This window comes from Pelophylax lessonae, assembly GCF_965119305.1.
Source record: "Pelophylax lessonae genome assembly, chromosome: 4".
Classification (NCBI taxonomy): Eukaryota; Metazoa; Chordata; class Amphibia; order Anura; family Ranidae; genus Pelophylax; species Pelophylax lessonae.
The window spans coordinates 19,591,568-19,619,430 of record NC_138771.1 but is presented as its reverse complement, the minus strand read 5'-3'; the positions used below and the strand labels follow the sequence as shown (position 1 = coordinate 19,619,430).

Here is a 27,863-nt window from a genome sequence, read left to right as displayed (position 1 = left end):
TGTAAAGGCAGACGTCCCAATACTTTTGACAAATTATTGTACATCAACATGTGTTTTAATACACGTACAGTACAACGAAAAGCTGCAGTATATCATATTTCTTAAAGGGATTAGAAAGCAGTAAATGACACCTCTTATAATACATAATACATAGACATATGGTTATCCAATATAGACATCTAAGTTAATGTTTTGTTAAAATAATGCAACACCAATATTTCACCTTCTTTCCTTATCTTTTGTAATACGTCATAACTGGAATATCATCTTGACACATGAGATACATTAACAATGCATTATTGAGGCAGAAAGTTATAGCAGGAAGGAGGTATCAGGATAGGAGAGACCGGGACGTACAAGTAGGACATTTTTGGAGGATATTTAAGTGAATTATAAAAAAACATGAAGAAAGACTGTCTACCAAAAGTGATATTTCAGTTGCAGATGCAGACAAGAGAATGGTACTTCTTGGGGACTCCAATAGTGAGTCCTTTCCTCTATAGTGCTTAGGAACGCCTTTGTGTTTTTGGTGTTCCAAAATCCATGTTGCATTCTCTTTAGTATGAAATAGATCCAAAACCCAACAGGGATTGTGAAATCTCAATAGATTAATAAACATTTAGCTGTGGTGTTAAAATAGATTGAAAATTATACTATGAGAGGCATCGTCCCCATAGGAATAAACAATATACCAAATAGACAATGAGATTTTGATTATGCCTCCAATTGAGACAACCACAAATCAATAAAATATATTCAAAATTTTGTTACATAACTCCATCATAAAAATAAAAACCCATAGGGCATTTCCATGGAACGCAAATTAAAGTACAATAAAGTTTTCTGAACAGATTTTTGAGGTTCTTAGAGGTCCTCATGAAGCAGGAAACCCAGCGAAACGCGTAGACCAATATATTGACCTCTATACCTGATTTTTATACTATATTGGTATCGTTATCGGGGAACTGGAGAGAGTGCAGAGAAGGGCAACCAAACTAATAAGAGGCATGGAGGAGCTCAGCTATGAGAAAAGATTAGAGGAACTGAATTTATTCTCTCTTGAGAAAAGGATATTAAGGGGGGATTTGATCAATATGTATAAATACAAAAGGGGTCCATATAGTGAACTTGGTGATGAGTTATTCACTTTTAGGTCAACACAGAGGACAAGGGGGCACTCTTTACGTCTAGAGGAAAATAGATTTTGTCTCCAAATACGGAAAGGTTTCTTTACCGTAAGAGCTGTGAAAATGAGGAATAGACTCCCTCCAGAGGTGGTTCTGGCCAGCTCAGTAGATTGCTTTAAAAAAGGCCTGGATTCTTACCTAGGTGTACATAATATAAATGGGTACTAACATTTATAGGTAAAGTTGATTCAGGGAATATCCGATTGCCTCTCGGGGGATTAGGAAGGAATTTTTTCTCCTGTTGTAGCAAATTGGATCATGCTTTGCTTTTTTTTTTGCCTTCCTCTGGATCAACTGCGAGTATAAAATTGTGTCTATAGGGATGTATGGTTGGGTTTTCTTTACCGTTTTTTGTTTTTTATTGGTTTAGCCAGATGGACTTGTGTCTTTTTTCAACCTGACTAACTATGTAACTATATATATTGTACTTTAATGTGTGTTTCTTGTAAATGCCCTATGGCAGTGGTCTCCAAACTGTCTCCAAAATGCTTGCTTTTATCCGGCCCTTGGGGCACTATTTTCATCCACTAATACCAACACAGAGAATGATGGGAGCTAACCTACAGGAAGTGATGCAACCAGAAAGAATGTTTAAAACTCAGACATAAATATGAAATTTCATTCCTTTTTTGGATAAGACTTATTAGCCCTGGAGAAGATCGCAGGACAGAGATCACTGGCAGTCCAAGGGCCCTTTGGGGATTCATCCATTGCTAGTCCCGACCTTTGTAATAAGGGTCCTGGTCGGATGGTAAGAGGCTGTGGTGTTGGGTGTCGGTGGTGGCCTCTGCATACTATTTCAAGCTATACTCTTTTGTGTGAAACCCTTCGGAACTACTATATTGGATGTGGACTTTCAATTGTTTCATGTAATTCATGATTTAAGCACTACACCTTTATCCCTTTAATACCAACAATAGGATTTAATTCCCCCCACTGACACCAATGAGGGGGCATAATTCCTCCCAATGACACCAACAATGGAGCACAATTCCTCCCACTGACACAGATGGTAGGGCACTATTTCTCCCGCTGACACCAATGATGGGACACTATTCCTCCCACTGATACCAATGATGAGACACTATTCCTTCCACTGACACCAATGATGGTGCACTATTCCTTCCACTGACACCAATGATGGGGCACTATTCCTCCCACTGACACCAATGATGAGGCACTATTCTTTCCACTGACACCAATGATGGGGCACTATTTCTCCCACTGACAACAATGATGAGACACTATTCCTTCCACTGACACCAATGATGGGGCACTATTCCTTCCACTGACACCAATGATGGGGCACTATTCCTTCCACTGACACCAATGATGGGGCACTATTCCTCCCACTGACACCAATGATGGGGCACTATTCCTCCCACTGATACCAATGATGGGACACTTTTCCTCCCACTGATACCAATTTTGGGGCACTATTCCTCCCACTGACACCAATGATGGGGCACAATTTCTCCCACTGACACCGATGATTGGGCACAATTCCTCCCACTGACACCGATGTTGGGGCATTGTTTATTTCCACTGATGTTGGGACCTTTTCTACTACAAATGGCCACTGTCTGGCCTCTTTTAAGTCTGAAGGACAGTAGTCTTGTCCTTTATTTCTAAATTTTGGAGTCTCCTGTCATATGGGTTTTTTTTATGGAATTATGGAATACATTTTTGTATACATTTTAATGATTTGTGATTGTCACCACTGGAGGCATAATAAAAGTGCCATTCAGTTTTTTTGGTATTTGGGATTATGAAATCTTCGACCACTGAAAGTGTAAGTGCAGAATCTCAATACTGGTGCCTTTGACAAACATCTGCCAAACACTGAAATATCCATTGAGGAAGGACTGAACCTTGAATCTAAAGTTCTAGAGATGGTGTAAAATAGAACACAGGGAACAAGCTGGGTTTAGGTCAAACATGCAGCAATGAAAGAAACAGCCTTTAATCTGAATTTTTGCCCCTTGAAACCTACAAGTAGACTGAGGTCCTTTCACACGAGTATCTACTGTATATGCAGCTTCTTCCATTAACGGAAGAAGCGATTACGGAATAGTATATCTTTAACTACACTAACCCCTACCCTAGCTGTCTACTTACCTCAGTAGGACAGCTGTTGTCTGCTCTTTACTCCCCTCCTCTCCGGGCAACAATCTTCTTATTCTCTGGCTGTGTTTATGCATTGATTCCTTGGACTTGAACAGGGCCAAATTTCAACACTACAGATACTTGGAATATTGACTTATTGGCTCACTATGCAACCCGTGATAAAGAGGATTTCAGCCCAGAGAGGATGAAGACAATCAGCTGGCCATGGCTGTCCTACTGAGGTAAGTAAGCAGTTAGGGTGGGAGTAAGCCAGGGCCGTCTTTAATATCTATCGATTGGACCCTGGGCAAACATTTTCTTGGGCCCTCCTGAATCCACTTACCAACTATTGGCGGGCAGTGTGGGCTCAATGGGCAGCTGCTTTGGGCCCCACAACAATGACTGGGCCCGGGGCAGCTGCCCCTTTTGCCCTGCATTAAAGAGAGCTCTGGAGTAAGCAGTGAATTTTCTTCTTAAGTAAATAAGCAGTTATGGTGATGTTTTTTACTGTACATTAGCTTAGAAGGGCTGTTTTAGTTGTCATATTTAGCAGGGAGTCTGAAGAAAAAGTTCCTAAATTGGAACTTTAGTCAGAAAATGAAGTCCTGCTACATAACTTCAGGCTGGCCCCGTTTGCAGGTATAGCTATGTAAAACATTAAAAATAAATGTCTATACTGTTTAAAATCCAGTAATACCCTGTCTCACCCTGCTCTGCACATGCTCAGTTGCTCTATATTTTTAGGCACTGTGCCGAATTTGTAGAAGCTGATCTGCTGACAGCCCTAACCACTTGCCGACTGCCCACAGTATATTTACTGCGACAGTCAGCCCCTCACAGGCAAAGCGACGTAGGACTACGTCACTAGCCTGTGAGGCTCTAGGGGGCGAGCGCGCGCCGCGGGGGGCGCGCTCCCGCCCCCGCTAGTTCACGGACCCCCCGCGCGTGTGACCGGTGGACCCGATGTCTGTTACAGAGGGAGAAAGGCAGGCGGCTAATGTAAACACAGCCTTCCCTGTGTAAGAACAGAGATCATACGGTCCTGCTATGTAGGATCGTATATCTCTGTTGTTACACAACAAGCCACATCCCTTCACAGTTAGAAGCACGCCCCTAGGGACACACTTAACCCCTCCTTCTCCAATAAAGTTAACCCCTTCCCAGTGTCATTATTACAGTAACAGTGCATATGTATAGCACTGATTACTGCAGTAATGTCACTGGTACCACCAAAAGTGTCAAAAATGTCAGTCAAGGGTCCGATCTGTCTGCCGCAATGTCGCAGTCCCGCAAAAAAAAAAAAAATCGCAGATCGCCGCCATTACTCGTTAAAAAAAAAAACACCAAAAACGACAGAAATCTTTCCCTTAGTTAGTAAACGCAAGAACTTTTGCGCAAACCAATCAAAATACGCTTATTCTGATTTTTTTACCAAAAATATGTAGCAGAAAACAAATTGGCCTAAAATGATAAAAAATTTTGATTTTTACATTTTTTTTGGGGGGGATTTCATATAAAAAAATTTGAAAAATATTATTTTTTTTCAAAATTGTCGCTCTTTTTTTGTTTATAGCGCAAAAAGTAAAAATTGCACAGGTGATCAAATACCACCAAAATAAAGCTCTATTTGTGGGAAAAAAAGGACATAAATTTCGTTTGGGTATGACGTTGCATGACCACGCAATTGTCAGTTAAAGTCGCACAGTGCCGAATCGCAAAAAGTGGCCCAGACGTAAGACAGCAAAATCCTCCGGTGGTAAAGTGGTTAAAATCCAGTAATACCCTGTCTCACCCTGCTCTGCACATGCTCAGTTGCTCTCTATTTTTAGGCACTGTGCCAAATTTGTAGAAGCTGATCTGCTGACAGCCTTAAAGTGGAGTTCCAGCCTCTAAAATTTTTTTTTTAAAGTCAGCAGCTACAGTATTTTAATATAAGGACGCTTACCTGTCCAGGGATCCTGCAATGTTGGCCCCCCGAAGCCGATTCGTCCATCGGCTTGGGTGCAGGCGCCGCCATTGCAACTAAGGGGAACCGGCAGTGGAGTCTTCAGGCTTCACAGCAAGTTTCCTACTGTGCGTGCCTGAGGTGCACTCCGCATTCTGAATGGCCCTGTTGGCTTCTGGGACACATACAGGTCCCAGAAGGCAGCGGGGGGGGGGGGAGGAGGAGGAGGGGCTGATACAAATGCTGAGATGAGATACCTCGCCACGGCCAGGTAGGACGGAAAAAAGGTACAAAATGGTACAAAAAAATAAAAGGATATCCAAAAACGAGCAGGGGGTGGTGTGCTCAATTAATTATGACCGGGTTTCAATTTAGCCTGGAACTCAGTTTTAAATGAAAGAATTAAACCCTGCTATCCTTTACAGCCAAGGAAACTGCTTCTGTTTAACCACTTGCCGACTGTCGCCCGACTATATACGGCGGCGGTCAGCCCCTCCCAGGCAAAGTGACGTACCGGTACATCACTAGCCTGGGAGCCAATAGGGGGCGAGCACGCCCTGCCGGAGGCGCGCTCCCGCCCCCGCTTGTTCACTAGGAAGCCCGCGCGTGTGACCGGCGGACCCGATGTGAGGGAGAAAGGCAGGCGGCTAATGTAAACAAAGCCGCCTGTCATTCTCCCATGTGTAAAAGCACAGATCACTCGGTCCTGCTATGTAGGACCGTTGATCTGTACTGTTACACACACAGCCACATCCAATGAGAGTTAGAAACACGCCCCTAGGGACACACTTAATCCCTCCCACTCCAATAAAGTTAACCCCTTCCCTCCCAGTGTCATTTTTACAGTAACAGTGCATATGTATAGCACTGATTACTGCAGTAATGTCACTGGTAACCCCAAAAGTGTCAAAAATGTCAGTCAAGGGTCCGATCAGTCCGCCGCAATGTCGCAGTCCCGCAAAAAAAAAAAAAAAATCACAGATCGCCGCCATTACTCGTTAAAAAAAAAAGCAACAAAAATGCCAAAAATCTTTACCTTAGTTAGTAAAACGCAACCAATCAAAATACGCTTATTGTGATTTTTTTTACCAAACATAGGTAGCAGAAAACAAATTGGCCAAACATTTTAAAAAATGTTGATTTTTATATTTTTTTTGGGGGGAATTTCATATAAAAAATTTGAAAAATATTATTTTTGCAAAATTGTCGCTCTTTTTTTGATTATAGCGCATGATCATAAAATCGCACAGGTGATCAAATACCACCAAAAGAAAGCTCTGTTTGTGGGAAATAAAGGACGTCAAATTCGTTTAGGTACAGCGTCGCACGACTGCGCAATTGTTCGTTAAAGTCACACAGTGCCGAATCGCAAAATACCCCCTGGTCAGGAAGGGGGTAAAATCTTCCGGGCTTAAGTGGTTAATATACAGCTGCCGTGGTGCTGCATATGAGATCAGTTATTACACCAGCCATTTGATGGTTTGACAGTTTGGTTGAAGACACAAGCAAATGTGACAGCTGCATTATCGGCATTCCAGGAATGTAACTTTTTTTTAAACCTAAATTGATGGGTTTATTCTGCTTTATGATTTATTTCTGCTCAGGGGCTGTGGGCTTTAGTAAAATGGCAACAAGAACCAAAAACAATGCTGGAGGCGGTTTACAGCACACACTAATTTTGGTTGCATAATTATTCATGTGGAATGTATGTTCTTTGCTATAGCACATTATTTTTATCAAGCTGTCATGGGTACAATTCTGTTTTATAGCGAAACGAAACCCATCGATTTAAGGGTTTCAAAAAAGTTACATTCAGGGCATGCCGTCACTCTCAACCTGACCATGGAGATGAACACCAGCGTTATGGAGTAGAGGCTGCACCATTCTCTATACTCTGTTACTGTGGCATATATAGCCCTAGATCCATTTTCACTTTAGAGATTTTGGAGGTGGTGTGGGTCCCTTTTTGTACCCCTTGTGGGCCAGGTTTTTACTGGTCGCTGGTGTTCCATCTGGGGGGTTGTTTCTCCATGGTGTGCCAAGGATCAGCAATATTGATTTTAATAGTTTGAGATTCTCTGCTTGGTACTCCCTCTACTGACTTAATGTATAATATAGTCTGGTACCCCTGATGAAGAGATTGAACCCCAAAAAAATTCTCGAAATGCGTTGGGTTTGCTCCTGCCTGTTCTAGTCACTGGGTTGCCCGTGGTAACCAGTTATATAGAAACAGTTGTACCATCAAGCTTCATACCGCATCTGTTTTTATGATTGTACATTGTGTTATCTATGAAATAAAATTTGTTGATTTTTAAAGGATTGGATTTTTTTGCCCTGAAAAATCCCACCCCAAGGGGGACAAACCTTACAATTGTTTTCGAGTTTCTGGAATGTGGGAAGTCTACTGACAGCAAAACAACCTTTTCCTAGATAACTGTCACCAGAGGCACAACTAGAACCTTCGGGGCCCCGGTGCAAGAAACCATGAAGGGCCCCCCGGACCCCTGGCCGGGGCCCTTCCCTTCAAGCCTGGGGCTCTTCCCACTAATCCTGGGGCCCTTTACTCTTGTTGCGGGGCCCTTTATTACGGTCCTGCAGCGGGACCCTTTTACAAGTTCTGCAGTGGGCCCCCTTCCTGCCATCTTGGGGACTCCCTACGGTGGTGGAATGCCTGGGCCAGTTGCAAGTGTGACCTTTGAGATCCTGGAAGTTCACCCACTGGTGTCAGTAGTTTTTATTTTTTGGTATTTTAATTGTATTATTTTTTATCATTTTATTTTATTTTTTTACAATGTCACTGACTATGACTCTGTCCATTCAGAAAAGGAAGGAGCTGATAAATGACATATTTACAGACCCCTTCCTGGTTCTCTATTGTGTCACATCCCCTGCAGCAGCTGGCAGGAGAGGGGAGAGAGCATAGTGGGGGGGGGGGACCAGGGGAGCACAGTGGGGGCCCAGAGACAGCAGAACACAAGTGAACTGGATAGGAGGAGTGGCGGGGGGCAGCATACAGAAGAACCAATCTCCTCCATTTTCCTCCTGCAGCTACAGGAGGAAAAAGGTGGACAGTGATTTCTTTACATGCTGCCCCCGCCGCTTCTCCTATCCAGGTGTACAGGGGAGCCGCACAGGCCCCCTGGAGCATGGGGCCCGGTTGCAATTGCAACCCCTGCAACCCCTGTAGTTACGCCCCTGACTGTCACATTTGTTTGTGCTCTCAACCAAACTGTCAAACCATACATGGCTGGTGTCATAGCTGATCACATGTGCAGCACTGTGGCAGGTGGAGATCAAACAGAGGCTAAGATGGCAGCTTCCTTGGCTGAAAAGGATAGGAGGGTTTCATTCCACTTTAATTGTTCATTTAGGGACACAGGGTAAGAAGGATTCTGAGAAAATTGGGGGTTTACTGTCACCCAAAGAAGACTTGTATACTGGCAAACAAAAGCTGTTAATCAGCCATATTAACCCCCCCTACTTCCATTATGCTTCAGTTTATTTTTCTAGTGTCCTAGAAGAATACACCGAGAACAACAAATCCACTTAAGTCGTCCTTTAACCCCCTTTTATAAGAATATTTTATCTTTAATCAAGATTCTTCACTACCTGCAGAGCCAAGACAGCTTCCTTTTGCAGTCTACCACATAGGCTTTTTCTTGGCACTGCTTTAGAAGCCATACCTGGACCCCGCAATGGTAAGGATGTTGTCTGCCTGTAATGTGACCTTTGTGCACTGGGCTCTTCCTGCGGCACTCTACAGACCATTGATGTACTGTGTTAGTTAGCTGCAGAACGCTTTATAGGTTTAGGGCCGTGATACACCTCTTGGCGTAATCCTGTCCCTAAAGACTTCTTTGCAAGTAAGCCCACCTGAGGGATAACTACTGTCTGGAAAGTGAACTGTTTCACTGGGTCCTATATGGGCAGTCTCCAGTACCTTGTAGCTGTGTCTGTTGCCACAGGGTGCTCTCCAGACCACCACTGCGAAAAGTGCTGGAGCTTGCCCCACTTTTTCTTTGGGAGCCTTGAATGTGTCCTTTGTCTCTTGTGTTATCTTCCTCATGGGTTAACACTTATGGCGCTTTTCCACTGCATGGAACCGAACGGTTCGGCTCGCTTTTGTGCTTTTCCACTGCTGGTACCGTATGGTATGGTGTAGGAACGGTTCGGTACGGTACGGCGGCGCTTTTCCACTGCATGGAACCGAACGGTACGACTCTCAAAAACAGTACCACCTCGATGGTGGTTCCAAGAGGTACCATACCCGGTACCATATCCCACAATCCTTTGCATGCAGTCACTACTAGCCACTGATTGGTCAGAGAATCGTTGTTATCCCACCCACTTAACTTTAGTACTACTTTAGTGGAAAAGCAAACCATACCGTACCGAACCGTTCCAACACCGTACCATGCGGTACCAGCAGTGGAAAAGCAAACCGGGCCAAGCAGGGCCGAGTAGAGCCGAGCCGGTACTTGCAGTGGAAAAGTGCCATTAGAGATTTGTGCTGTGTCCCTTTGTGTGACACTAGAACTGGAAGAAACAGAGCTGCAACAGTCTATCAATGTGCGGTGTGCTCTGGGGGTGTACTTGGTCTCCTGCTACCTCCCTTTTGAGCTTATTTTATGGAGATTCTGTGCTGCGACACATATGTATTCCAAGCACTTTTTTGGGGCAAGTCTTTTTAAATATGTGTTGTGCGCCCTTTATATACTGCTCCTGCTAAACCCTGATTTGTGTACGCATGTGCCCACATGCCTGGTGCCACCAGTTATTGCTTGGTGCACACTTCTTTGCTTCTCCTGATCTCATAATGAGGCAAATCGCCACTGGCTCCTCACATGGGACAGGGACAGTCCTTATTGCCTACAGTGACTTGGACACAGACAGCCACCATAAAATTTCTCCCGCCTTGGCAGCTTAATTGTAAGTTCCCCCTGTTTGGACCCTTTTTCCTTTTGCATACTAGTAGTATGGTGGTTCAAAATTGCAAGAGAAGAGGTCCTGCAGGCCTTCCCATGGACCTGATGCTGACAGCCTGGATCATTGTTCCTTGCTTAAATCCACCCACTTTACTGGCGCCATCCAATGTGGCTTCCTACTCTGCTCTATATGGGAAGGAATTTTCTATTTTATCTATATAATTTGGTGGAATTCGATGGACTTGATATGATGATAGCTGATCCAGCATGCAGGGATTGCAGGCAGGTGTTCTTCTACACCTTTTCCTCTGGATCATGGCTATGGCATGCTTCTAGCTATAGTTGCTTCTGCATACATAGCTGAGGATGATAAGGAGTGTTATCTGTCCTTTTTAGATGATTTATCTCTGGCAGGCTCTGCCTTGCAACCTGTCATTGTTTTCATGTCCATTCGCCAAAACTTGAGGGAATGGTCCAAGAATATAACCAATGCATCTGGGTCCTGATCCTCTGGTTTTAATACAATTAGAACTCATGCCTGTTTCAGAACACTAATGTGGTAAGTGGCTTATGGATATTGTAGGTCTCATATCGAGAATGAATCTTCTGCTGTGTAAAGGAGCTTTTGGCTAAAATGTTGAACAATGCAAAAAGTGCTTACTCTGTATGCCTTTTGATGAAAAACTTCTCCTTGGTGCCTCCCTGGACAACTTTACCAAAGACATCACTGGAGGAAAGAGCAACTTTTTGCTTCAGCAAAAGAAACCAGACTTCCACACCCAAGTCTAGGTTTGGGAACTCAATTCCATCCCAAACCTTGGATTCCAAAATCCTCCAAGCCTGCGAGCAAGTCTTCATCACAATGAGAAGACCACTTCCCAAAATGGGAGGGAACAGCTGTTAGCCTTTGCGACCACCTGGAATGAAATTATCTCCGATGCATAGGTAAAATATAAACAACCCCCCTGATGATGTCAGGATCTGACAAAACCGGCAGGGGACCGGTCAAGTCCGCCGTATGAACATCTTCCAGCATCTATCCTTTTGGAGTTAGAGGCTACACGGCTACAGCTACCACACTGTCCATCTGCGAGTCCCCCACAGGATATTGACTTCTGATGCTTTTATACATCGACTAAAATGTGAGTGTTTTATTGGCTTTCCAATCAATAAAGTGTTGTTGTTTGAACATACTGCACCATGAGGAGTTTTTCCTGTGTTACATGCTGATTGGGTCCATTGACACTCCCCTGAGAGGATTGGGATTGAGCACTAAGAGGCATTTCCTGTTGGCGGATATTATCTACTTGTCCATATGCTGGGGTGTGAGGAGTCCTTTTCAATAGCGTTTGAGATCCCTGTAATGGGGATCATCTGATTAGGGTAAGAGGCCATACTCACTGGTGATTGGTGGAGGTCATATCTTCAAATTCAACACTTGGGTCTTGGACTTCCTATTGGACTCCTTTCCCTATGAACTTTATTTATTGCTTATAGTCACCGTTTTGATGTACTGTACATATCATTACTTCAATTATTGACTAATCTCTGTGATTTTTTTAATAAGTGCTGCATACTCTGTTTTCATAGGTTTAAATATGTTGTTACCAGGGGCTAGAATCTAGGATCTCTACCTCTGCACTGCTTCATGTTGTCAAACCTGCAAATATCCCTAGTTAACTAACAAACCTCCATGCTGCTCTTGCTTAACTTCTTTCTCATTGAGTCATTGGCATTGTTCCAGGTTTCGAAGTTTTTATTCAAACCTGTTTACTGTTCCCAAAACCAAAGGAAGCATATGACCAATTCTGGATCTCAAAGCATGTCTTCCTTCAGATGCAAACATTCTTCATGGAATCCACCAGGTCAGTGACTCCACTTCATTCCATCTGCGAGATTTTCTGGCCTCTGTGAACATGAAGGATGCTTACTTTCCAGTGTTTTGCTGTGGGCACACAGCACTATCAGTTTGTTGCCCTTTCCTCTGGCCTGTCTACTGCACTGCTAGCCCTTGACCTTGCTCTGCTGTGCTTACAAAGCATTCTTGTTGTTGGATAACTGGAAGACCTCTTACTGAAGGAACAGACCATGTTCAGACACTTCAAAGGTTTGGTTAGATCCTTAACACTTAGAGGTCGACTCGTTGTTTGGAGAATCTAGGTCTCCTCCTAGATTCTGCTCTGTTCGGAGTTTTTCTGCAAGATAAACTCTAGAGTCTCCACTCCTTAGTCCAGGAGCTGTCCAACTCTCTGTTTTTGCATGAAAGAACTGGACTTGATTGTGGCCTAGTCCGAGGCAGTTCAATATGCCAATTCCACTCCAGACCACTGCGACCCAACCTTCTGGCTGCATCAGACATTTTCTGGACAATCCCAAGACAATATTATATCCACATTCTGGAGCTTTCAGCTCTGTCCACTTTGCACATCCCAGGAGTGGAAAATTGGCATGTGGACTCTCTCAGTTATCAACATCTGGACTCAGAGGATAGGTGTCTTCATCCAAAAGGGTTTTAAGACCTCCGTCACAGACCTATTGGCTTCCAAATTCAACAATGAACTTGAGTTTTGTCTCCAGGTTTAGGGATGCCCTAGTCATGGCAGTGGATGCCCTGGTGACTCCATGGAATCAATCCAACTGGACTAAGCATTTCCTCCTCTGAAGTTAGTTCCTCATCTTCTCAAAGGCAGAGGGTATTACAGTGATACTTACTGAATTCGCCCAGGTGGATGTTGTACTTGGACCTTATCAGGCTTCTGGCAGACTATCTGTGGGCACTTCCAGATTGCCCAGTTTTCCTGTCGCAAGGATCAGTTTACCTCTCTGCTTCATGCTTCATGATTGCCTTGACAGCATGGCTGCTGGAGCCCAGGTCCTAAAAGATAGGGTCTATTTCGGTTTGCTATTGCTGTGCTTCTAAAAAGCGGGAAACCAACTTCTTACAAGGTCTACCATTGCACTTGGAAAGCATACATTGCATGTTAGGAGGCAAGGAAATTTCATCCCAAGAAGTACTCCGTAGGACACATGCTGACCTTCTTCCAATCTGGCCTGTGTTTATTGCTGGCCTAAGTACTATCAAGACCATATCTCAGCTCTGCCAGTTCTTTTTTTAAAACTGCTCGCCTCTAATTTTCTGGTATGGGCCTTTGTACAGAGGGTTGCTTGCAAAATACCACCTATATGTCTACCTGTGACTCCATAAGATCTCAGCCTCAGCTTGAGAGACTGTCCTTTGAACCAGTTGCAGATATTTTGCTTTCATCCACATCCTCGCTGCCATAATCTCTGCTAGGCAATTCATGAGTTTGAGGTCCTCTTTTGCAGGGAACCCTTTCTTGTTCTGTACAGAAACAATGGTATCTTGAGTAAATCAATATATAAAAGGTTGCAGCGCTATATAAATCAAAATAAAATTTGTGATATATCACAAATCAAGTGCAATGAATCCAAAATAAGTGATATCTCAAATGTGCAATAAAACAAATGTGCATAAAAAAGTTCAAGTGAAAAATAAAAGAAGCTGTGGTTCCCAGTACTCAATGTAATCTCAGGTGTCGCCCATGCTGATTTTCCTTCACCGAATGGTAAAAATGCAAACTCACCAGAAATATATGCTGTCTGGATTATAGGACAGCAAATATGTAATGCAATAAGAATATGTTGTCTCTCTGGAAATCACTGTAGGAATTGACAAAACGAATGGAACTCTCACGCATTCAGGACAAAGCCATCAAAGAAGTCAAGCAGGATGAAGCATGAGAAGAGAATAAATTCTCATAGTGTAGTAAATTTATTAAAAAGCAAAACAATAAATAAATAAAACAAAAACAATAAAACCATGGACTCACACGAGCCAAACGGCAAAATGCAATGAACTAGATCCAACAACACGACTTCCAGACATTTTCTAGTAGACCTTTCAATATAAAAACAGCAGTAATCAAGAGTCCTAAAGATTAAATAATCATATTTTCTTTTGGCTACATAATAATAATTTGATATACTTCGGCCCCTTCTGTGTGTCTGCTTTTGTAATATATCCTTTGTACTCGATCAATGTAATATTTGTAATCATTAGGACTCTTGATTACTTCTGTTTCTATATTGAAAGGTCAACTAGAAAATGGCGCCGGACTGGAAGTCGTGTTGTTGTTTACAACTACATGACGGCGATACCGGTAGTGACCTCATTTAACATGACAGCAAAACTGGAAGTGACGTTTTGCCGTTCTCAATGTCCCCAATCAATGGAATCCATTGCAAGGTGAGGGCTACATATAAATTCGGACACTTTGGGCTAAATCTTTTAGGTTCCTGATGATGCGCGTGGTGCGAAACGGCCGTTGAGCTGAGATATATGCCTGAGGTCCAGCCGCCATCCTATTTATAGTTTGGCGGCATCTGCAGTAAATGTATTGCGACCTTTTACACATGTCTATGCACTTTATGGACCTGGTTCATTGTATTCTATCGCCAGCATTTTGCACATTATTGGCGTTTGGCTCGTGTGAGTCCATGGATTTATTGTTTTTGCTTTATTTATTTATTGTTTTGCTTTTTAATAAATTTACTGCACTATACGAATGTATTCTCTTCTCATGATTCATCCTGCTTGACTTCATTGATGGCTTCGTCCTGAATGTGTGGGAGTTCCATTAGTTTTATTGATTCCCACAGTGATTTCCAGAGACACAACATATTATTCCTTTTGCATTACGTATTTGATGTCCTATAATTTAGACAGCATATACTTTTGGTGACTTCGCATTTTTACCATTCGGTGAAGGAAAATCAACATGGGTGACACCTGAGATTAGCACTGGGAACCACAGCTTCTTTTCTTTTTCACTTGGACTTTTTTTATGCACATTTGTTTTATTGCACATTTGAGATATCGCTTATTTTGGATTCATTGCACTTGATTTGTGATCTGAGATATCACGTATTTTAGTTTGATTTATATAGCCCTACAACCTTTTTTAAATTAATAATATAAATATAATATTGATATATTGATTATTTTTAGTGTTGGTATATTGGCACTGTTGTGCATGCTGCTGACATTATATTGTTTGGCCGTTGACATACTTTATTTCATTTTGACAAGGTTATCTTGAGGCCTGGAGCCTCCTTTCCACCTAAGGTGGTTTCTTCCTTTAACCTTAACCAGGACAATATAATTCCATCTCTTTGTCCTGCAGTGCACTTCAAAGACATTTTCCTCCATTGTTTGGTTGTGGTATGAGCTGTTAAGGTTCATCTCTAAACCACATTTTCCTTCAAACTGACTTCCTCTGCATCATTCCTTGAGGATCCACGTAAGAGATAGACTACCTCTCAATTCACCATTTCTAGGTGGCTTAAGCACCTCAAGTCAATAGGCTTAAGAATGGCTTTCTGTCCTTTCTTCTCAAGGTGCACTCTACTAGATCACTAAGTGCCTCTTGGGATTTTCTGCACCAGTCATCTCTTTCCCAGATTTGCCCGGCTGCCATCTGGTCTTCTGTTCACACAGTCTTTAAGTTTTAGTATTTGGATTTTCAGACCTGCACTAGCTCCAGTTTCAGATGTAAGGTCCTTCAGGGGGAGCCCCCAGTTTTTTACCTAGTTGTGGGCTTGTTGGAGTCTTGTTTTTGCTGTTTCCCATCCCTCAATTGGACTACTTTAGGATGTCCCAGATTTTCAGACCTGCACTAGTGCCAGTTTCAGATGTAAGGTCCTTCAGGGGGAGCCCCCAGTTTTTTACCTAGTTGTGGGCTTGTTGGGGTTTTGTTTTTGCTGTTTCCCACCCCTCAATTGGACTAGTTTAGGATGTCCCAGTTGTCTCAGAAACCTTCTGACCCTGGGTCAATTGATGGGTAAGAAAACAGGATTTTTGACTTAGGCTAGCCACACATTATTCAATTTTCTTGTTACAATTTTCCTTTAGATTTACCAAAACCATATAATATGAGGTCAAACCTAAACACTCTGAATTTGTATCCAAACAGCCAGGCCCTTGCACTACATAGTTAAAGGTAAATCTAAAGGAAATTGAACAAGAAAATTGTATAATATATGGCCAGCTTTAGTGTAAAAGTCTTTACTTTCAGCTCATGGAGGGACATGGGCCCCCGCCTCTCTAACTTGTGGTCGCTCCTATTACTGCTTTTGCAGAAAAAATAAAAAAAACACAAAATTAGGAGGTGAAAGGTGAAGAAGTTTTCAGTTTTTGATCTGCAGGAGACAAAGCGAACCTGATTGGATGTCTAGGTGACACCCCATGTCTCGAAGAGCCATAGTGACTAAAGCCTAACAATTACTCTACCCCAATGATGTCATTAGCCTTAACCCTACGTTCACACCTATGCACTTTTTGTGTGTTTTCCCTTTTGTTGAAACGCACTACAGCATTTAACATGGTTTCCTAAGGTACACGTTCACATCTATGTGGTTTTCAGCTGATGCCTTTTTGGAAAGGGTCGGGTACTTTTTTTTCCCACAGCAGAATGCGTTTTGCATGTAATAGACTTCAATGGAGCTAAACCAGAAACGCAAATGTTGTGTTTTTAATGCATTTTTTTAATATGTTTGGCATTTTTTTTTCACTTTAATACACTGTGTATAGCTGGTTGCTAAGGAGCGGGCCAGGAAGCTGACTGCTACGTGACAGCTGAATGTGAAAAAAAGTATTGACGGCAACATTTAAAAATAAAAATAAAATAAAACAGCGTGGGATCCCCCTCCAAATTAATACCAGGACATCACCTACCCTATGACATCATAGATTGGTGCATGCTGGGCCGCCAAAGTCACAGGGGGGTGACGTCGCTTGGTGGCCTTGCCCCATAGCTATTTAGAAAATGTCACACGGTGGGCCAGGCAGACTGCAGGAGCATTCGTTGGGAGCTGAGCTTTTTGTTTTTCTTTTTTGGGTCCAGTGGTGGTGGCGGGCATTGGATATACATCGGGGGACATTGTTTTTTATATTTTAATAAAGGAATTGTCAAAAGCTTGTGTACTGTCTTTATTTACTTTGTCACTTTTTGATGTTAAAGGGGGCTTTTAGATTCCGAAAAGCCCCCCCTCCGCCCGCCTGCAGACCTTTACAACTACAGCCCAGGGTTGTGGGGAAGAGGCTCTTGTCCCCATCAACATGGGGCAGCCCCCCCCCCCACCTCAAAGCCTCGTTCGTCCCCTCTTTCTCTGACCTGCCAGGCTGCTTGCTCGGATAAGGGTCTGGTATGGATTTTGGGAGGGACTCCACGCCATTTTTTTAAACAATTTTTTTCCTGAATTTTTTTTGCCGAAAATGCTTTTTTTATACATTTAGCTGTCAGCAGGGAACGCATAATTAAAAAGCGTATCGAAAACGTATCATAAATGCATAAAAAAAGCATGTTAAAAAATGCAAACCGCACCGGAAAACGAACCTGAAAAAGGAATCACGTGAAGCCCCCATAGATGTGAACCTAAACTAAAGAGTTAGTTGCAGCTAGCATACAGTTGCTTCCTATCTTCACAGGTATATATATATATATGGAAAGGGAAAAGGAAGGAAAGTGACTGGTCAGTGGGATAAGAAGCAGAAAAGCAAAGAGACAGCTGGCAGGTTCTGCCAAAGCCCAGATGACAGAGTGTCATGCACGTTTGCTAGCTAGCATGGAGACTCGCACTTACCCACGTCATACACATTTTTGTTAGCTTTGGATGAGGGTGGTATATCTGAGTATGGGGCATCTGTATGGGCAGATGAGGTCATTTCCACGTAGCTGTTCTCTGAGTGTTTGGAGTGCTGCGCGGGGGGGTCTGTAATGGTGGCATAAGGGTTCTCACTGCTGCTTAGTGAGCAGGTGCTGGAACTGCACCCTGACTCTTTCATACAATCTGCAAAAAGCAATAAACACAAGTCAAAAAGAAAATGGGGGACAGACTGGAGCTCAGGAGGCAGCAGGGAAAAAAATGGGAATAGAGAAGCCCTATGGGTAAAAATGATAAATACCAAGAAGTGGTAAGTAAGGGGCAACAATATGGATGGAGGTTGTTAGAGAGGGCTGGACTGCGGTGCCATCTTCCAGAGCAAAGCTATATATACTACAAACTTCCAACTGCAGTAATGTCCTATGGCTAACTCTACCTTTCTGACAAATTGTATTTTTTCTTTGAATAGCACTGTAACCAGAAAATTAACCAATATATCTAGAAATATTTTTTCCTTATGCCCAGGCATGCTCTTGAAGTATTGACTATGTTCAAGGGCAACTGTTCACATTTTGCTCAGTGCTACAGCAGACATTATATAACTTAATGCCCACTTGTGGTGCAGTGAATACAACTGAACCAACAATGCAGGTACGGTTCTCAATGGCACTATCTACTAAAAGCAATTTATAGAACAATCACTTGACACAGTGGGGTTGATTTACCAAAGGCAAATGGGCCGTAAGGGAATTTTTCCTTAGCTTAGATTGGATGATGGAAGTCAGCAGAGCTTTAACTCATTCACTAAGCCAGTGGTCTCAAAACTGCAGCCTGCGGGCCGGATGTGGCCCTTTGCTTTCATTTAGGCCCATGGGCATTATTTCTCCCACTGGTAATAATAATGGGGCGCAATTCCTCCCACTGACACCAATGACAAGGCAATATTCTCCCACTGACACCAATGACAAGGCACTATTCTCCCACTGACACCAAAGACAAAGCACTATTCTCCCACTGACAGAGAATGCCAAGGCACTATTCTTCCCACTGACACCAATGACAAGCCACTATTCCTTCCACTGACACAAAAGATGGAGCACTATTCCTCCCACTAATATCATTGATGGGGCACTATTACTTCCACTGATACAATGATGGGGCACCATTCCTCCCACTGTTACCAATGATGGGGCACTATTCCTCCCACTGACACCAATGATGGGGCACTATTCCTTCCACTGACACCAATGATGGGGCACTATTCCTCCCACTGACACAAATGATGGAGCACTATTCCTCCCATTAATACCATTGATGGGGCACTAATCATTCCACTGACACCAATGATGGGACACTATTACTTCCACTGATGGGGCACTATTCCTCCCACTGACACCAATAATGGGGCACCATTCCTCCCACTATTACCAATGATGGGCCTCTATTCCTCCCACTAATACAAATGATGGGGCACTATTCCTTCCACTGATACCAATGATGGGGCACTATTCCTCCCACTGACACCAATGGTGGGACACTATTCCCCCGCTAATACCAATGACGGGGCATTATTCCTCCCACTGATACCAATGATGGGGTACTATTTCTCCCACTGACACCAATAATGGGGCACTATTCCCCCACTAATACCAATAATGTGGCACTATTCATTATGCTGATACCAATGATGGGCACTATTCCTCCCACCGATACCAATGATGGGGCACTATTCCTCCTACTGACACCAACGATGGGGCACTATTCCTCCCACTGATACCAATGATGGGGCACTATTCCTCCCACTGACACCAATGATGGGGCACTATTCCTCCTACTGACACCAACGATGGGGCACTATTCCTCCCACTGACACCAATGATGGGGCATTATTCCTCCCACTGACACCAATAATGGGGCACTATTCCTCCCACCGACACCAATGATTGGGCACTATTCCTCCCACCGATACCAATAATGGAGCACTATTCCTCCCACTGACACCAATGATGGAGCACTGTCACTCCTACTAATACAAATGATGGGGCACTATTCCTCCTACTGACCACACCAGTTTTTTTTTTCTTTACTACTATTGACCACCAGGCCTGAGATATTGGGGTTGATTTACTAAATGCAAATAGACTGTGCACTTTTGCAATTGCACTCTGTAAGGGCAGTTGCTCCAGAGCTTAGAAAATAAGGTAAAGCTTCACTTTACAAAGAATATCCAATCACATTAAAAAAAAAAAAAACAGCATTTTTGCTTGCCCATGATTGGATGATGGAAGTCAACAGAGCTCTCCCTCATTTACTAAGCTCTGGAGCAACTGCACTTGCAAAAGTTCACAGTCTATTAATTTGACTTTAGTAAATCAACCCTGTAGTCTACTCCCGCTGATTCTAGAGCATTTTCCACTCCCAATGGAGTCCGGACCCCCTAAAATCTTAAGAACAGTAAACTAGCCCTTTTCTTTATAAAGTTTGGAGACCCCCCCCCCCCCCCCCCCACACACACACACACTAAGCTATAGATAAATGCCTTTCCAAAGTGAACAGCCTATTCGCCTTTTGTGTATCAACCACATTGTGGACTTAAACTGGTAAAAATCCCAGTGGGAAACAATCACTAGCACAGCATTACTGGTTATAGAACCAGTAACTATTACTGGTTTTGTGGCTCATGTTTTAGTAGGTAGAAGATAACTATCACAATTTATTATATTGTGTAATGCATTCGTGCCAATGGCATATTAGTTACAAATGTCAAGCTGTGGCACAACCTTAGTTCAGACTTTCTGTCTGGTCCTAGAGGCTTGCTTTGTCCGGGGCACAATGGATGCTTCAATCCTCTGTGCCGACACCAGATTATCATTCATACTGAACTCATTTGTATCTTGCAATTTTGAATTTCCAAATTTCCTTGCAAAATACATTTTCTTGCTCAATAATTGTATCATTTATCTTGCATCATTCTACAGGGAAAAGTTAATCCTTTTATGTAAAACAAAAAGAAAGTGTATGAAGTAAGGTGTGATTTACACACTACAGTAAGGGGTCTATTTATTAAAAGAACTAGTGAGAATGTCTCGAACATTCACACAGATGTCACAAATAATCGTAATTTGCCCAATATATTTTTTTTTCTATGATTTTCAGCTCCACCTAGTGGTCATAATGCAGGATCTTCCTGACTGAGGTATTTCGGGAAAATACTACATTATGGCCAGTAGATGATGCTGATGTAGCACCCTCGTAGAATAGGTTGCTAGAGAGGTTCAGATAAATGCAGTTCATTAGCATCTCTGTAATCATTGGAACGGTGTGTGATTAATTTTGGCTGTTCTAGGTGCCACTTGCTACAGGCTCAACTGCTTCCCCCTGTCTTCTAGTGCATTCTAGAATACGGTGGGGTGGAAGAGTCAGACCTTTGGCGTGAATATTCATGTGGTCATAAATGCCACTGACAAAAATAATGGGGCACTATTCCTTTCACTGACGCCAACAATGGGGCACTATTCCTCCCACTGACACCAATGATGTGGCACTATTCCTCCCACTGATATTAACAATGGGGCACTATTCCTTCCACTGACACCAATGACGAGGCACTATTCCTCCCACTGACACCAATGATGGGGCACTATTCCTCCCACTGATGTCAACAATGGGGTACTATTCCTTCCACTGACACCAATGATGAGGCACTATTCCTCCCACTGACACCAATGATGGAGCACTATTCCTCCCACTAATACCAATGACGAGGCATTATTCCTCCCACTGACACCAATGATGGGGCACTATTCCTCCCACTGATGTCAACAATGGGGTACTATTCCTTCCACTGACACCAACAATGGGGCACTATTCATTCCATTGACACCAATAATGTGGCACTATTCCTTCCAATGACACCAAAATCAGGCACTATTCCTACCACTAATACCAAGAATACAAAGAATGGGGCTCTATTAATCCCACTGACACCAACAATCAGGCTATATTCCTCCCACTGATACCAAAAATGAGTTGCCATTCGTCCCACTAATATCAAAGATTGGGCATTATTCCATCCACTGACACCAATGACGAGGCACTATTCCTCCCACTGATATGAACAATGGGGCACTATTCTTTCCACTTAAAAACTTGGGCACCATTTCTTTCACTAACACCAGTGATGGGGGTACTATTCCTTCCACTGACACCAACAATGGGGCATTATTCATTCCATTGACACCAACAATGGGGCACTTTTCATTCCACTGACACCAAAATCAGGCACTATTCCTCCCACTAATACCAAAGAATACAAAGAATGGGGCTCTATTTCTCCCACTGACACCAACAATCATCCTATATTCCTCTCACTGATACCAAAAATGAGTCGCCATTCCTCCCACTAATATCAAAGATGGGGCATTATTCCAACCACTGACACCAATGATGGGGCACTATTCCTCCTACTGACACCAAAAATGGGGCACTATTCCTTCCACTGACACCAAGGATGGGGCACTATCCATCCCATTAATACCAATGATGGGACACGATTTCTCCTCCAACTGACCACACCATTTTTTTTTTTGTTACTCAGATAATTCATGGGGGAGAAGATACCCAATAAGTAGCCGAGGAGTGCATAAATAGTCTGGGGCCTGGAGCAGCAGGGTCCCTGTCCAGGAGGAAAAGACCCACTCTGAAGGGCCATTCTGGGCAAAGTAGCTAAAGTCTGCAGGAGTTCATCAAGGTCTCCTTTTTGAGAGGAGCTGGAGCCAATTCAAAAAGGGGTTCACTAAGGATCTAGACTTGGAACCTACGGGAGAAGTGCCTGGCTGACATTGGATGGAGGCATCCAAGTACATGGGGCCATTGCTAGTATAGGGATCCTAGTTTGCCGCTCCCAAGCCTTTGGGCATCTGCTCCAGTGTTGCTGAATTGGCACTTTTCCTGTGGTTGGAGTCCCAGAGTTGCTGTTTTCCTATTGTATGCCAAGAGGGGTATTATCCTGAAGAGTGTAGTCAAGGCAAAGAGTTTCCACTAAATTTGGAGTATCCCCAAAGCTCACCCTGCACCCCAACCAAGTCCATTGAGCCTGAATTTTGATCGTGAGGCTGTCTGTGCTGCTGTGTGCCTGGCTGCCCTATAGACTGACTTGGTAGGAGAACCTGGGAGGACCCATCAGAAATCTGCGCTACACTGACAATCATAGCATATAAAGATATTAGGCAAATTACGGGGATTATTCATGCTTGAGACATTAGGTGATTGTTTTATTTTTTATTTTTTTATAAATAGACCCTAGAATATTAAAAATGATTTTATTCATGCTATAGTAACTATCTACCAGTGTCTTCATAGATATGCTAAAAACTCCAGGTACTATCACCTTCTATTTCTGATGGTTGTTACCAAGTTTTGTGCTGTAAATTTGTATAATTAGCCAAGAAAACGGAAGATAGAAATGTCACGGGAAAAGACATATTGTCATTTTTACTGCGAAAAATAACCATTAGCAAATAAAGAGAGTGTTATTATGTCCCAGTGCTAGTCTATAGGTATTTAGCGGAAGAGAGTTCTATAGAAGACATAATTAGCCTAATTAGAGTAAACTCAGGGTTTGACACTCGCAGTCCTTGTTTAAAAAGTCCAGAGACAGCTCTATGTTAATGAGGACCTCAAAGCACAAACAGCGAGCGAGGGCATAAAGCAGCATGCAAAAGGATGAGGGATGAGCAAAAAGGAAAGGATGGGAGCCGGCCAAGAGTGGCACACACAGGCAGCAGCAAACAGAGGCGTTCTGTGTCTTCTCAACACAACACCATGACAGTCCAATTGTCTCCCAGCCAAACCACTGGCCCGCATCCATATCCAACAACATTAATTCAGGCTCTGGCTACCACTCACAAAAGGCACATACGTAATGCATACATTTGCAACAATTAAAAAAAAAAACAACATGATATATTTAATAAATATTAATTAAGGACCCAGCCTTTTTCTGACATTTGTTGTTTACAAGTAAACAATCTGTATTTATTTATTGTTGGAAAATTAATTAGAACCACCAAACATTATATATATATATATATATATATATACAGTAAAACCTTGGATTGCGAGCATAATTCGTTCTGAAAACATGCTTGTAATCCAAAGCACTCTTATATCAAAGCAAATTTCCCCATAAGAAATAATGGAAACTCAGATGATTCGTTCCACAAGTCCTTCCGTTTATAGTCTATTTACAAAGATTAAAGGCAATGTGATAGGTTGTGTAACCATAAAATGTCCATCCACAATATGCAGCAAAATCTAGCAGAGCTACAGAATATAAGAGAGATGAGAGGGCACCTCTAAGTGTAGCAATATGGTTACATTTAATGAAGGTTCAACATTTAGCAACTCACATGGTTGCTGATTAAAATAGGCACAGCTAAGTATGCAGGCATCCGGGGTAAAGCTGTCCACATAGACCATCTTCTGAACCGCCGCCTCTCACCACTGTCAGTCTGCAATCGTGACCGGGAAGAATAGCCTGCAGTAGAGTGATCTGAAAGTGAGGCTTTGAATCACTCGTGGAGTGCAGCGGGGAAGGGATGATGAAGATGGCTGTGCAGAGGATGGTCTATGTGGACAGCTTTACCCCAGATGCCTGCATTCTTAGATGTGCCTGTTTTAATCATCAACCATGTGAGTTGCTAAATATTGAACTTTCATTAAATGTAACCATATTGCTACAGTTTAGAGGCTCCTCTCTTCTTTTTTATACATGACGCTACTTGTATATCAAGTCAAAATGTATTTAATAAATTTGCTTGTCTTGCAAAGCGCTCTCAAACCAAGTTATTCTCAAACCAAGGTTTTACTGTACATATATATATATATATATATATATTTTTTTTTTTTTTAGCAGAGAACCTAGGGAATACAATGGCAGTCGTTACAATTTTTTATGTCACACACATTTCCCTTATGTCACGCGGTTTTTGCGCAGCAGTTTTTCAAACGCAATTTTTTGGGAAAAAATACACTTTAATGATATAAAAAAAAAAACAAATCTATACCCCAATTTTTTTTTTTTAAATATAAAAGATGTATAGTAAAACAGATAACATGTTATTCTTTAAAATTTGCTCACGCTCATGGAATAGAGCCAAACTACGGTACTTAAAAATCTCCATAGGTGACGCTTTAAAAATTTATACAGGTAACCAGATTAGAGTTACAGAGGAGGTCTAGTGCTAGAATTATTGTTCTTGCTCTGACATTCGCGGTGATACCTCACATGTGTTGTGCAAACACTGTTTACATATGTGGGCGTGACCTACAGATGTGTTCACTACTGCATGCAAGCGCACGAGGATTGGGGCGCTTTAAATATTTTTTTTTTTTTTGGTTTATTTTATTACATTTTTTTTATTTTTACACTGTCTCTTTAAAAACATATTTTTTATCACTTTTCTTGCTTTCGCAAGGAATGTAAACATCCCTTGTGATAGCAATACAGCATGACAGGTGCTCTTTATGGAGAGATATAGGCTCTAAAAGACCACAAAATCTCTCCTTTACCCTTAAAAGTAAAAAAAAAATTCTATCTATCTATCTATCTATCTATCTATCTATCTATCTATCTATCTATCTATCTATCTATATATATATATATATATATATATATATATATATATATATATAGCTATCTATAGATATATCTATATACATATATAAATTATCTTTTGCTTTAAGAAAAAAAAAAAAGTTTACATGGCCCGAGAACAGGAAGTGACATCATGACGTCCCTCCGGTCCTCCAAGGGCATAGAGTTTAACAGAGGCCATCTTGCCATTGCTCATTTCTATGAGCACTACCGACACCGGATGGTTCCTGGGCTCACGAATCGGTCAAGTAAGCCCAGGAACCACTGGGAAGCGGCAGGAGGGGGGCACCACTCCCACCGCTTCTACAAGTGATCCCGTGGCAAAACTGCCACTGGGATCACTTTTTTTGAAAAACTGGCCACCTGAGGGAAAAAACAATACCGGTGTCTAGCTGCAGCCATAACCACGGTATTTAATGTCAAAGTCATGGCAAGCGCATATGTGAGGTCAGGCACTGATATTGGACGAGAAGGCCTAGCTCGCAGTCTCCTCTCTAATTCACTCAAAGGTGTTCTATTGGGTTGAGGTCAGGACTTTCTCCACCCCAAATTCGCTCATCCATGTCTTTATGGACCTTGCTTTGTGCACTGGTCCAAATCATTTGGTGGAGGGGGGATTATGGTGTGGGGTTGTTTTTCAGGGGTTGAGTTTGGCCCCATTACTTCCAGTGAAGGGAACTCTTAAGGCGTCAGCATACCAAGACATTTTGGGCAATTTCATGCTCCCAACTTTGTGGAAAAAGTTTGGGGATAGCCCTTTTCTGTTCCAACATGACTGCACACCAGTGCACAAAGCAAGGTCCGTAGAGACATGGATGATAAAGTTTGGGTGGAGGAACTTGACTGGCCTGCACAGAGTCCTGACCTCAACCCAATAGAACACCTTTGGGATGAATTGGAGCAGAGACTGCGAGTCTGGCCTTCGCATCCAACATCAATGCCTGACCTCACAAATGCACTTCTGGAAGAACGATCAAACATTCCCATAGACACACTCCTAAACTTTGTGGACAGCCTTCCCAGAAGAGTTGAAGCTGTTATAACTGTAAAGGGAGGGCCAACTCAATATTGAACCCTAAGGACTAAAGCTGGATACACACTATCCAACTTTTGTGGTTAGATTTCCTTCAGATTTACCTTTTCTATGTAGTGCAAGGACCTGCCAGATTGCATACAAATTGAAAGTGTTTAGGTTTGACCTCATATTATATGGTTTTGGTAAGTCTAAAGGAAAAAGTCTTCAGAAAATCTTATAGTGTGTATGGCCCATAAGAGTGGGATGCTATTAAAGTTCATGTGCATGTAAAGGCAGGTGTCCCAATACTTTTGACAATATAGTGTATGGTTTATAAAGCTGAAGTAAAGCTTTTTCCAGTAGCAGCCAATTAGAGTGTATGTTCCATATTCACAGCCTTCCCAGAAGAGTTGAAGCTGTTATAGCTACAAAGGGTGGGCCAACTCAATATTGAACCCTACGGACTAAGACTGGGATGCCATTAAAGTTCATGTGTGTGTAAAGGCAAGCGTCCCAATACTTTTGGCAATATAGTCTAGGTGTGAATGAGCCTAGTGGCTTTGCAACATTCCCTTCTTTTTTTCCCCCCAGCACCCAACCACGAGATCTTCCTGGTATAGGTGGACATCCTTACAGATATGGTCCACGGCTATAGTTCTCAGCTCTATTTGGACAAGAAAACTCAATCACCATGTTAAAGTAGGGGTAATATGTAAAAATAAAAAGTATTTTTGTCTAGTATAATAAGCAACATATGTAAGACAACCAGGAAGATGAGGGTGTCCCTTTTTGTCATCACTATGTCAAAGTAAGGGTACTTTGTAAAAAAAAAAAAAGTTTTTGTAGGGCACATTAAGCAAAACATATAAAAGAAAACATATACAGTACATCACAATATATAACTCTCAAACCACATGTACTGTGACAGGAAGTCAGGTAAATCTGTGGGTGTTGTCAGAGACGGGAGATACATTTCTGCCTTGTTTAGACAATTCACCAATTACTATCAGGTGTCGGCTGCAGAGGTAGCCAGAAAGGTTTAAGGACGTTGGAAAGCTTCAGCTATTCAGAATGAGGCAATTAAGGCCTCTATAAGTTATCCAGAGGATGATTACTGATTGCTGCATCCTAAGGCTTTGTGCAATGCGGAGAGCAGTGAGCTGAGAGACTTCTAAAGGTGAGGTGGTGTTGATTTTTTCTGTGTGAAAAGAAAACAAATAGGCTATTGGTTTTCTGCTGTATGACCAGCAGTGTCTGCCCAGCGGTAGGTTGGGACAGACTCCATAGATAGGTTCCTGTGTTGTGAAGGTAGACGCCCCAAGTGGCCAGGGTTTATTTTATGTTT

The 27,863-nt window shown here is 42.5% G+C and overlaps 1 protein-coding gene across 1 annotated transcript in view; it reads right to left on the bottom strand.

The window, feature by feature from the left end:
- MEGF11 (multiple EGF like domains 11) overlaps positions 1 to 27,863 on the bottom strand; it is a 1,080,387-nt gene that overhangs the window by 23,007 nt on the left and 1,029,517 nt on the right. Inside the window, exon 21 of the mRNA XM_082255259.1 lies at positions 17,826 to 18,032. Coding sequence (XP_082111385.1) covers positions 17,826 to 18,032 — 207 coding nt within the window. The remainder of the gene's footprint in view (positions 1 to 17,825; positions 18,033 to 27,863) is intronic.